The sequence below is a fragment of the Mollisia scopiformis genome (assembly GCF_001500285.1).
Source record: "Mollisia scopiformis unplaced genomic scaffold LY89scaffold_30, whole genome shotgun sequence".
In the NCBI taxonomy this organism is placed as follows: Eukaryota; Fungi; Ascomycota; class Leotiomycetes; order Helotiales; family Mollisiaceae; genus Mollisia; species Mollisia scopiformis.
In genome coordinates, this window is record NW_017263610.1 from 609,273 (window position 1) to 621,641 (window position 12,369).

General features: G+C 45.5%; 4 protein-coding genes across 4 annotated transcripts; 2 read left to right on the forward strand and 2 right to left on the reverse strand.

Annotated features, from left to right (window-relative positions):
• Window positions 1–1,404: 1,404 nt before the first annotated feature.
• LY89DRAFT_690661 (NAD(P)-binding protein) lies at window positions 1,405–2,794 on the reverse strand. Its single transcript, XM_018216140.1, has one exon. The coding sequence runs from the start codon at window positions 2,576–2,578 to the stop codon at window positions 1,646–1,648; it is 933 nt and encodes a 310-aa protein (XP_018063498.1). The 5' UTR covers window positions 2,579–2,794; the 3' UTR covers window positions 1,405–1,645.
• Window positions 2,795–3,683: 889 nt separating this feature from the next.
• Window positions 3,684–5,183, forward strand: LY89DRAFT_724653 (uncharacterized protein; the record flags this gene model as incomplete). The annotated part of the gene is made up of 2 exons (XM_018218918.1): window positions 3,684–5,003; window positions 5,154–5,183. 2 exons carry the CDS (start codon window positions 3,684–3,686, stop codon window positions 5,181–5,183), a joined length of 1,350 nt encoding a protein of 449 aa, XP_018063499.1.
• A 1,656-nt stretch (window positions 5,184–6,839) lies between these two features.
• LY89DRAFT_676507 (uncharacterized protein) lies at window positions 6,840–7,673 on the reverse strand (the record flags this gene model as incomplete). Its single annotated transcript, XM_018213593.1, has 1 exon — window positions 6,840–7,673. The coding sequence occupies one exon, from the start codon at window positions 7,671–7,673 to the stop codon at window positions 6,840–6,842; it is 834 nt and encodes a 277-aa protein (XP_018063500.1).
• Window positions 7,674–9,088: 1,415 nt separating this feature from the next.
• Window positions 9,089–10,774, forward strand: LY89DRAFT_788539 (uncharacterized protein; the record flags this gene model as incomplete). Its single annotated transcript, XM_018223179.1, has 1 exon — window positions 9,089–10,774. One exon carries the CDS (start codon window positions 9,089–9,091, stop codon window positions 10,739–10,741), a length of 1,653 nt encoding a protein of 550 aa, XP_018063501.1. The 3' UTR covers window positions 10,742–10,774.
• Between the last annotated feature and the right edge of the window lie 1,595 nt (window positions 10,775–12,369).

Here is a 12,369-nt window from a genome sequence, read left to right on the forward strand (position 1 = left end):
CTGTCCGATGAAAAGTTGAGACGAACGAACGGAACACATTGCAACGCATTGCTTTTTTTGCGCTCGTTTCGTCTCAGCGCCTCTTTGCGTGGCTGTCCGTCAGTCAAAACATCGAGCATCGGCATCCCATCCCCGTCGACGATGAAAGCTTGGCGGTGAGACGTGGATCATGATGAGGACTAAGACCAAAAACCGGATCGTCGCTGTCGTGTGCTTAATTGTCGAGTTGAGCTTTAGTCGGGGCTTGGCGTTGACGACGATGAGATGAGTGCGTGCCAAGACGGGTTATCGGATGGAGATCTCTCTGTCAGATTTCCAGGTCCATGGCCATCACCACACAAATTTCGAGGACGAAGTAGATACCAGAACCAGAATCTCGAATCCTGCTCTGGAAAGCCACAATCGATCAATCAACCCATCATCTATCTTTTCCAACTCTCTCAATCCCTCTCAGTCCGCTCTGCTGGCCTCTTTGGGAAGGTCGTTCCCATGGGAAGTCAAGCCACAGACGCCTTCCCGCCTCTTATCCCCCACTACCACTATCTCATATCTCTCTATCTCAATTGTTATGTCAAACTCTTTCCCTCTCTCCCATCTTTCCCTTCTCTTCCATTACTCTCTTTCGCTCTTCGCATACGTAAACAAGCTTCCCGCTCAAAGTTTCAAACAAAAAGCTTGTTTGAAGTGGAGCTACTATTTCTGGAAATAGCATATTTTGGGGTTTTAAGGTGGGTGTAGATCAAACGAGGCTGAGGCACGCGTGTTGGGTGATTGATTTAGATGGACCAGATGGGTGGGAGGGGGCTTGTTGGTTGGCTGGATTTTAGAGGGGAGGCTGGTTGTTTTAGGAGCTTTGTTTACGACAGCGTGTAGGTTGTCTTTCGAGTGAAGAAGGGCCGTCTGAGCTGAAGATGGAAAACATCACGTGATATGACTTGCACGTGAGTGTGTCGAGTTTGCTGTTTTGTTCTCCTTCCTTGTTCGAATTCATATTCCTGCTCTTGTTGTCAATTGTTCTTGAACATATGACTGCTTCGCTGCTGTGTTCTTGAGTGAATTGATCTTTTTGTTTGTTTGCACGTGCTTTGAACAACAAGCCCAACCTAATCTTTTTGACCCCTAAATCAGTATTTTCTTATACAAGTTGTTTATAAATGCCGCAACTTATCCCCTTGTCTCACGATTCAAATCAATGAGCTTAATAGAGAGATTAAAACGTTAAAGAAAAAAGAAGCTGAATGAAACAAACGTCTTTCCCTTGATTTCTTCGCAAAATCAAGAAATAGATACGCATTAGTAAAGAAGCCAAAAAATGGGTCAACCCTCCAAAAGGATACGAGGGCTTCTACGAGTGCATATTTTTACGGTGGAGAAAGCTTGGGAAAATGGGTGTATCTCGAATTAGCGGTTTCTGGCTTAATTATGCTACATTCGAATATACACAAGCTAGGAATACCAGAGAGCTTCACTGCGTCACTTGAAATCCCTCTTTTAAGATCTCAATAAATCCCGCAACTTTATCGAGTAGCAGCTGAGAATAAAAGAGCTCAACGCTCAGTTGCCTTTCATTCTAGACAATAGCTTACAGCTGTTTTGATGCCCGATTTTGCGATTATGCTCCCTGCTAAAACTGCTTGTGCTAGCTTTAAGAAACAAAACTCTCCTTATTCTGCTCTGCCCACTCCTCGAACGTCGTAGCTTTCCTCCCCGAATATTTCTCGACGTTCAACAACTCCTCCTTCGCCACCGGATACCCGTACACTTGATATTCTTCAGTACCACTCCGTTTCATCAGATTAATCATATACTTAACAAAATACTCCGGCGTCCCGCGATCCATGAACATCTTATACGTCTCCCCCTCATCCAACTCCCTCACCTTAATCTCCTTCCCCAACACCTTCTCCAAAACCTTTACAGTACCCTCCTGCGTCAACAACTCCGGCCCATACAAATAAACCGCCCTCTCCTCCCCATCCCTTGGTCCCCGCACCAAAATCCCCCCACAAACCCGCCCAATATCCTCCGGCACAATACAATCAACCTTCAACCCCGGCCGATACATCCTCACCTCCCCCTCCCTCACCTCCTTCGCGTACTGCCGCGTATTACTCGCAAAGCTCCCCGGCCTCGCCGCCACGAATCCCTTTTCGCCGAACACCTCCCGGAGCTGAATCTCGACCTGCGCATGCACGTACGGAATCGCCTCGGCAGGCGGAATCGCCTCCAGATCCCCGCGCACCGTGTAACTGCTCAGGAACACGACGAATTCGATACCAGCCGCTTTCAGGGCTTGGACGGTGGCTTTCATGTGATCTGGCGTGCCGTGCGCGCAGTACAGGAACGCGTGTTTGGCGCCTGTGGTGGAGATGGCGGCGTGCACCGTGTCGGGTTTCGTTAGGTCGGCGTAGATGCGCGTGAAGTTGGCGGCCTTTTCGAGATCTGAGAGAACGGGGATTGGTTTTGAGGGGTCGCGCATGGCGAGGATGACGGGGGCGCCGAGTTCTGAGGCTGTGAGTGCTGCTGCGGAACCGACTGCTCCTGTGGGACCGAAGACGATGACTTTGGGTGGTGGCATGGTGAAGGATGATATTGGTAAAGTGCTGGAAAGTTGGGAAATTGGTTGAGAGAGAAGGACAAGTCGTTAGATATATAATTGGGTTTTTATGGCCGCGAGACTTTGTTGGTGATGGAGTTTACGGAGTTTAGACTGGACGTCCGTTGAAAGACGTCCGTTGAAACTGTCACGGGTTGGATACAATGAGTCAAAGCAAGAACCTGATTGTATTACAAGAAGAATTAACTAAAGAGAGAAGAGTTCTTTCTCGTACGAAGAGCTGTTTTAAAGGGGCTCTCGCTGGTTCGTAGAATGGCCCGCGCGCTTTAGCGTCGCGTCGTCATGTGCAGGCCCGCGTAGTCACGTGTAGGCTGCACTACGTAGTAGTGCAGCCAGATATCGGGTTCAACCCGTCACATTGTCTCGCTAAGCGAAAAACGCTTTTTTAAGTCTGCTTTGTTCTTAGAAAGGAAATATTGCGGGTATCTCGTTTGTTATTTCTTTGTTTTGGCAGAGTAGATTGAAGTGAAGATGCTGTTAATTCCCTTGTTCTAAGGTGTGTAAGGGGCTACGCCAAGAGGGAACACTTAAGACGTAGGCAGTGGGTAAAACTGTCGTTGAATTCGATAAAGAACTAAGAGCTAGCTAGCTATGGCTTTATATACACAGAATAGGGGCTTCGAAGAAGCCTCGACACACGCTAAGTGTTCTAAGATTAAAGTCTTAGATCGGAGATTACACTCGTAAAGAAAATAAGGAGGCTGGTGCTTAAGCGAGGCGTAGCCGAAGCATTATGGGGTTCAACCCCTGACAGGTGAGTCACACAAGCATTGAACGCTTTCTCTGCTTGTAATTCTTTATCCTTGAACAATACAACGAAAACAATGGTTTCTCGGAGTCTTTACTTTCGTTTCTACTTTTAGGCTGTCAATGGCTTTTTTTTTTTTTTTTTTTTGGAAACACAGAAATCTTTTGTCTCCTGACAAGAACAACATGCACAATAGCATAATCTTCACCCACGACAAAGCAATACACAACTATAAATGAATTGTTTATTCCCCATATTACTCATGCAGAAACTTTCGTTATAAAAACACAATAATTCTTACAATATTTGTACTCAACAATGGCTCATCCGAAACTTTATTTTAGCGTCGAACTGGAATTCGTCGTCGCTTGGCTTTACCCTGGCGAACCCCTCATAGATCCTAACGAGACAAGAGTCTTCAGCTTTCCTCCTTCCAAAGCACTATTCAACAACACGGCCGCTTCATACGGGAAAGGTTACTTGAAATATGAAGATCTCTCGAACAGGAATGGGCCCATGCTCGAATCTGACCGCCGTAGGGTAATGAGGACTGCGTTTTACCAGTCACTCCGTTCAGCGTTTAATGCTGCAGGCTTACCTGTCCGCTTAATATCCGACGAAGACTACGGACTAATCTCACACCTACTCCCTAAAGAAGATGCTTCTGTCTGGGGTTTCAGAAAAGAAGAGAGTCTTAGATTACCATATGGCACCGATTACCATTGGATGGGCGCCGAGCTCGTCTCTCCAGCGTATGAATTCACTCCAGAAAACCTATCGTCCGTGGGAAAGGCTTGCAAGATTATTACAACGAAGTATCTGGCGGAAGCTAACGATAGTACAGGTCTACATGTACATGTTTCCTTTGGTGTGGATAAAAAATGGTCGTTCAACAGTATCCGACAGGCACTCATGTTTTTCTGGACATTCCAACCTCAATTTGACTCGCTTCACCCCAACCATAGGCAAGGTGGCAAATGGGCAAAGGCTATGAGGTCCAAGTCCAAGATAAATTCTGATCATTATGCAAAAACGGGCAGAATCCTCACGCCAAATGAAGGCCTTCTCCGCATAGATAGGATCACAGATATGGAAGAGTTATTAAGAGCCGTAAGCGGTGAAGGGGCGGAACACCCAGATCGATACATGGCTTATAACGTAATTCCCATATTTGAGAGTAGGAATTCTGATCTATCAATCGCTCACCCAAAGACAACACTAGAATTCCGCCAACACGAAGGTACCCTGGACGCCGAACGCGTCACACAATGGATTGAACTATTGTGTGGCGTTATCATGTTCCTTGAAAATATCGAGCCTGCAATTCTTATGGAACTCCTTCGAGTTGTTAGTGAGCAGGAAGTTTGGTGCAGAACCGGGAGTAAACTAAGGGATCCCCCAAATGAAGAGAAATTTGGTCCTGTTCTAGCGGAAAGTTCCTTCACGATTACGGACCTACTAGAACATATTGGACTGGAAGACTCGGCCAGCTTCTATCGATCGCGTCTTTATAAACTTGAGCCCCTGCTACAGATTCCAGATCCAAAGCCGCCGGTCAGCCAAGCTCTACGAGACTGTATACGGAATCTACGGCGTACTAATTTGGCTTCCATGTCTACAGAATCGACGGAAGTCAAAGTGAGTAAAGAAGAGGGATTATAGCTTAAACACTCAATCATGTATTCGTAACCATAAACTTTAGACTTTTCCTTTTAAATGCAATTCTGTACCCATAGCTCTTTAACTTGCGACGAAAACGCTGCATCGGACCATATAAATTGTTTTAAGATTCCAAGTACCTCCGGCCACGAACCGTAAAAGTCTCTGAGTCTGGTAGCATTGTTGGATCGCAGTAGTGAGACGTAATCGGAGCGAACATATCCTGTTGGGAGAGCACTGTCTCATTGTGAAGATAAGACAATGAGTGTAACCCTCGGGCCTCGGGATCGATTAAAACATCGACGATCCCGAATTATGATTGTAACCCACAAGGCTTCTGAATGACCGCTCATTTGTTCCCTCACTTCTCGATTTCCCACGACCTTCTTTGCGAAGCGCATGCAGGCTGCAAAGCTATCACGTGCAGCTAGGCAATAGGCGCTCTTCATTTCGGCTTTCATTGGAAGTTCTGGAGTTTGTCAGATCAATGAGTCTAACTTGAAAAAGATTATTTAACGTACCGCGGTGTGAATAGCTTGCGTTAAAAAATTGGGCATTGCTTTGCAAGTATAATTGTTCCGATTTGTGATAGAAGCCTTCATTTAGTCCGATGAGAAGCTTGAAGGATTGATGAATTGTTTATCAAAAGATCTGTTGTGGTTTGAATGTGTTGTCTAGGTCCTTGAGCATCACGACTCTGAATGTATCCGAAATACGAAACATTCACCATTATAAAGTACCATCTGTTACTAAGACAGGAATTTATTGCACTCGGACCTGACTAGGTCATCAGAATTCCAAAATATTCAGCTGCTTCAATATCAGCCACCTTTTGTCAGTTCTCTAGCCATTTTGATCTAGTAAATATGTTTCCTCAGCTTACTTCGTCTTCTAGCTAAAGAGAAAAGGTCTGAAGCAAACGAATGGACCACAATTCGCACTGCAAAAACTACTTGCTGCGTTATTGAACGTACAAGCTAGCCTCTGCCGTCTCAACTGTTAAAGCATCCAGTATCTTTTTCAATACATCCACTACCTCTCTTTGGAACGCCCATTGTAGTATCAAGTTCTCTCTGCCTTCCTGTCCAACCGCTACTCCAAACGCTGCACTAGTTCCCGCCAAACACATCTCAATGACCCGTGCAAATCGGATTCCCACATGCCAGGCTACTTTGTGGTGACGTGACAAGGATATGAGTTCCTCTTGTACCTCCCTGGCGGATGCTCCATGAACTTTCGAGGATGGTTTCACTAAATCGTCTACTGGTGACCACACGGCAATCTCGAGCAGCAACACTCCCAGTGAATATATATCATGTATCCCAATGGACCATAATGCTGGATTAGGCCCCCAGCGGTCAGGATAACGATAAAGGTTTCGTATTGGACTTGCGTCGAACAACGGTACCGACTCTGCTTTGTCGGGTCGAGAAGACCCATATCCAAAGATTTAGGGGTTGGGATATGATACTTGTGTTTGCAACGATGTTGGTGCCACAAATACAATGTTCTCGCTTCGTATGCCCTCGTGGAACCAGCCGACGGATTGAAATCTACTTATTGCAAGTGCTAAGGCGTGAGCAAGCCGAAATCGATCGTCGAGTGAAGGCCGATTATAAGTTTGCTTATCCTGGCCTGAGTTTCTTCCGAACCTTTCAAAGACTTGGTGGAGTGTCACGACTTCGATCTGTCGAGACTGGCTGAAGCTGGCAATATCGAAAACGATACCAAATCTGCCGTTTCTTTGGTCGTTGTAGAACCCCTTTGCTCTAGGTATACGGAACTCTTCATTTTTCGAAAGATTTAAAAAAGCAACTAGCTCTTTAACCCTTTTTTTGTTGCCTCTTGCGAAGTGTCTCCAGACATTTGAAAAGAAGGCAAGAACTCGACCAAGACCTTTCGTCGATCCATCATCCCAGATAAATCGCCATCGCGTAGCGTTCCTAAGCCTGAGATACATGCTCCGTCTATTTCAAGAGCCTGTGGAATGGGAAGCGACGTCCGATCAATATTTGGATTTCTGAGGCCCAATACTAATTGCCGTAACTCTGCGGGTCGGCTCCAGCCAAGTCTTTGTGCATGGCTGTCTTTTGCGATTTTATCCAGTCTGTCAATACTCTGTGCAGGAGACGCTCCATCAACACTATAGAGCCAGCTGAAAGTTTGTATACGTCTTTCCAAACGTCGGTTCAAGTTGGTTGCAATTTCGAGCTGTCGTTTTAGCCGCTCCGCTTCAGCGCGATGTCTTAGAGGTAATAAATCATTGTTTTCTCCGCTCTCCAGTTGACTGGGAGTGACCTGTGGTTTCGCTATTTTAGCCCGCTCAAATATGGCTGTCGCAAATTCGTTGGTTTCAGTCCAGACTCCAGAAAGCTGTTCAAGGACTGCGAGCAGTATCTTCTTATTGTTCTGATCCAGGGACTCGAAAATGCTGTCCGTGAGCCCAAACTTCCCTTTGTCACACAGAATAGAGCTCAGTACTTTAGAGTGGTCAGATTCGTCCAGTATTGCTATACTCAGCTCGCGCAGCTCAGCGTCGTCCGGGCTAGTGGAGTGAAACCTAGCAGAGATTTGGTCGCCCAGGTGATAAAGCTGAATGGCAAAGCTTACTGCCGATAGCACTAGGCTGGCCGTTTCTGATGGCGACATATTAGTTTTCAAGAGATAATGAACCTGCCGTAAACGCTAGCGGCCATGCCTCGAGAAATTGATGAGTGTTTGGACGAAATTTTGTCTGGAACCTTCCTGATAAATGTTCAGAGATTAAATGGGCTGTGATAACTTTACCCCGCAGCAGTGAATTAGGCAGCGAACTCTGCGAAAACCCATCTGCTTGATCTCCCAATCTAACAAAACAAAGCCCTCTTCCTCTGCTTTAGCATATTGTGTATTGGAATCGTCCCTTCCCTCTTTTCTTCGCGGATAACAGCTACTGGCTATGATGGACTTCTCCTTGCCGTTTCGAAATGAGCACATGCCGGCGACCCAAAATGAGCCGGGATCACTATCCGAATCCCAGTTACACCACTTAGACAGGACGTGATAAAAAGCGAGTTTAATACTTGGTTTCTGGAAAGCGAAGGCGAAGTTATTAGTTAGCCAGCATATACTAAGTAAGTACCATTTCATTAACTTTAGTATTTAAACCCTGAAATCTTGTACTAAAGGTGACTTGTTGAAATCTTAATTTAATTGGTATAAAAATATATGAGATGGAAAGTGGTAGGTGTAGTCTAAGAGTTGTATTACATATATATGAGAGGAGCTTATGACAATCGAGCTGACGGAAGAGCTGATGAATGCTGCAGACAAAATCGGTATTTGTGCGAAGCTCTAGTATGGAGAAGTGATTCAAAAGCGTGCTCGTTGTCTTGAACACGGTTGACTATGAAGCGGTTGTATATTGGATCACGAAATACCCAAAGAGCTTCTGGAATGCAGATGCCACACCACAATGTCAACAGGTCCCAATCATACTTACTTTGTTGCGAATCAAAGGTTCCTTTATCATCTATTCACCAAGATATCATAAGAGAGGGCTGTCGGCTCTCAGGATCGGTTATGAACGCCGAAGAATGCACTGTCTCTATCTACGTTGCATAAGACATGCAAGTGTTCGGACGAAACCACCTTCTTTACGGAAGGTGATCCAATGCAGGCATAACAACCCGCGAATCATGTTACTCTCCTCTACCATCCATTTCAGGAATCGCGAATCAGAACCTGACGACTGGGTGGTGTACAATGATGATTCCCCTGGTGTTCTTCGCTTAGTTAAGCTTAAATGTAACCTAAGTTGATGGGTTACTGCATCGAAAGTCTGGAAGCGAGATTTTATATTGATTTTCTATGCAAGTTGACGGGTTATGCAACATCGCTTCGCTTTTAGCCGGTTCTTGATGGGGGTGATAGTCTTATTCAAGCCATGTTCATATGCTGTTGATGTTCAAGTACATGAGGAGAATTTCCAACTCCTGAAAGATTTCAATTGACATGTTACAAACTTCTTGATTGCTCATTTACTCGTTACTATCGACTCTATTAACAAGAGGGCAACGACAGTCATGCCTAAACCAAGTCCTCATTCCAAGTACTCTGTTCTTAGAACATGGGCACTTTTCAGTCCACTCGAGAAACGCAATATAGCCATTTATATTGGAGGAATGATGCTCTATAAGTTTGGCCTGGAAGCATTCAGTGGCTCTATCATCACTCTTGCCACAAACCGCTATGACAACGAAGCCAAACTTTCCAACACAGCCCCACAAACATTCTTCAAGGTTGGTCTCTTGACAGGACTCAACCAGGCATTCCAATGCGTCGGCTCAATTCTGATCGCACCTCTAATGAAGCACTGGCCTACCAAATCCGTCCTATCACTAGCCATTGTCGTATTTGGCCTCTTTAGTGCTATCCTACTCATTGTCGATGCTGGGACCGGTGGGAGAATAAAGCCCTTAAACTGGAACCAAACACACCCAAGCGACGATTGGTCGTACTACGGAAAATACAATACAAACGGTATCATACCCATCTACTGTGTGGCAGGCATAGCATATGGCATGGTCGAACTCATCCGCCGAATCATCCCCCGTGACATTGTTGGCGGCGACATTCAAAAGCTCCGAAGAATGAACGCTCTCGTGGAGATATTCTACGAGATCGCGGGCACGGGAGGAGCCTTCTGCACTGCTCTCGCACTGATCCCTAAATTCGGGAATAATATGGCTTTCATGATTACGCCGATCTGTTTTACTCTCGCTTCCATTACTTGGTCCTTCATATCATCTCTCGAGTTCAAAAAACCTCCGAAGTCACTTCTATCTGGAAAGCCAGCATATATCAAGGCTCTTAGTGGATTTTACCTCTTTGGGGAGTCTATCTGGGTAGGAGCCAAGATAGTCCTCACGTCCCGAAAGTTCATCTGGCTGCTCCCCGGGTACAGCTTCGCGCTTTACGCGAACCGGTATCTCGACGATACAGTCGCTACCCTAGTTGCCCGCCGCTACCTCGGAAACTCAGCATGGTCACAAATCATGGTCGGCGGTTCCACGTTCGGCGAACTTTTTGGCGCTCTATTCATCTTCGTTTTCACGAATTCGATACCAACGCCCATTCCCTGGTTGAGATTAAATGCATTATTACTTCTGATCGCGTGGTACCTACCATTCTGGTGGGTGCCCACGGGCAGAGTAACAGATGCTTGGATCGTGGCTGCGACGTTTATACCGATCTCGTTTGGCTGGGCAGCTGGGGAGGTCTCTCTCATTGCGTATATCCAAGCTCTGCTGCACCGCAAAGAAAACGAAACAGACAACGTCTCTCCTTTGGGTGCAGTGATGGCTTTCCTATACTGTACGTTCATCGTTATCGACGCTATCTGCTCCTCGGTTCTGGGTAGCTATATTGATCGCGTGAGTGCCGCAAATACGAACGATTTTGCGAGAGGGAAGGTTGCGGCAAAGGGGTATCCGGATGGGTATATTAATGCGAGGCCGGCGGTGTTTAATGTTGCTGGTGTGCAGTTCATGGTCATTGCGGGGGTTTTGTTGCTGGCTACGCTGATTCCGAGGGGGGCGTGGAGTTTTAATCCGAAAGAGCTTTATGGAGAAAGTTTGCAAGATGAGGAGAGTTTCGAGACTTTGGAGATGGTAGGGGAGAAGAGTACTTCTGAGGTCACTGGGAAGGACACAGATGTTGAGATTAGTTCAGTTTGATCTTATGGTGATTTGCAAAGAAGAAGAAGGAAAGAGTCAGATAGCTAGAAATCACCAGGTTTCTAAGGAACGTTGTTATTCGTACGATATTAAATATTGTGAGTGAATACTGTTACGGACCACCTGGATCGCCTGGCTAATCGCCTGTCACCTGACCTAATCGCCTGCCTAATCGCCCGCGACAAAGGTCAGGCCGGGAATGGTGGCGTTCCCTAGCTTTAAGCCTATTGGGGCTTAGCTCCTCACATGACATCCCTTTCCCCTGGCATATATATATCTAGATCTTCTCCTCTTTCATTCCCCTTCTCTTCTTTACCTTTAGATTCTAAGAGATAGCCGAATCGATACTTCGTCTACGTACTGAGCTTCCCACCGTGCTGTCACAAATACTGTGACAGACCAGATCAGGTTGAGATGCAAGAGGTGATCCATTCTTAGAATACTAAGGTGAAGAGCTGAGGACAGCTCTCAGGAGTGCTTATATACAGGATTCTGCCAGGCGGTGAGTTGTCACGTGATAGGACTGAAACCAGCACTGTGACAAATACAGCATTTTATTTTAATTAAAATAAAATTATCGAAAATTTTTTTATTATAATGCGTTTTTATTAATTTTTTATCGTTAAAATAATCGAAATTTTTATTAAATTATTAAATTAATATTAAATTTATTAAATAATTGTGACAGCACAGTTGTGTCACGGGCTGATACAATGAGTCAAAGTAACAAGCTATGTGTATTACAAAAAGAACTAGTTAAGGAAAGAAGGATTCTCCCCGGAGAAATCCTTTTGTGAGGGCGCCAAGGCCCGAGCGTCTGCTCACGTAACGGCTATGCCCATTTAGGGGCATAGCCACAGAATGGGTTCAACCCATCACAGCTAATTTTAAAAAAATAAAAATAAAAATTTTAAATTATTATTTTTAAATATATTTTAAAAAAAAAATTTTCGAATTTTTTTTTTTTTATTTACAACGCGTAGTTTTAAATTTAATAAATTATTTTTTTATATGTGACAGCACGGTGGGAAGCTTAGTACGTAGACGAAGTATCGATTCGGCTATCTCTTAGAATCTAAAGGTAAAGAGGAAAGAAAGGAAGGAAGCGCCGGAAGGCAGGGCATATATACAGGCGAGCGGTCACGTGAGTATTTCGTAGCGGGCACGTGACTCCATAACCGTGACATTACCCCCCCCTTCCGAAGAACGACGTCCTCGTCGTTGCATCCATCCAATTATCATTATCCAAGTGATCATAATTGTCAATTCTATCGTCGAATTGTTTCTTCCAAGCTGGAAGGGCCTCTGGGGGACCAGGCTTGCTTGGATTAGTCATGTGATACGCTATCAGCTTGTCAGGAGCGTATTTGAAGTCGGACGCCGGGTACCATTCTAGGTCTTCGTCCATGTTCAGCCACTTCACTCGGTACTGCAGCTGCTTTCGTCTTAGTCTGGAGGCCAAGATCTCGTCTACTTCCCATTCGATATCACTAGTTATGTTGACTTCTGGCGGAGGCTCTTCTTCTTGACCAGGCAGCGGGTCTGCGGGGTCTCTCCTTAGCTTGTCGGATGAGAATACAGGGTGCACTCTCATAGAAGCGGGCAAGTCGAGCTTGTACGAGTGTCCT

What these genes read in the sequence shown, in the direction of transcription:
- LY89DRAFT_690661 (XM_018216140.1), bottom strand. Translation starts at nt 2,578, where the DNA reads ATGCCACCACCCAAAGTCATCGTCTTCGGTCCCACAGGAGCAGTCGGT.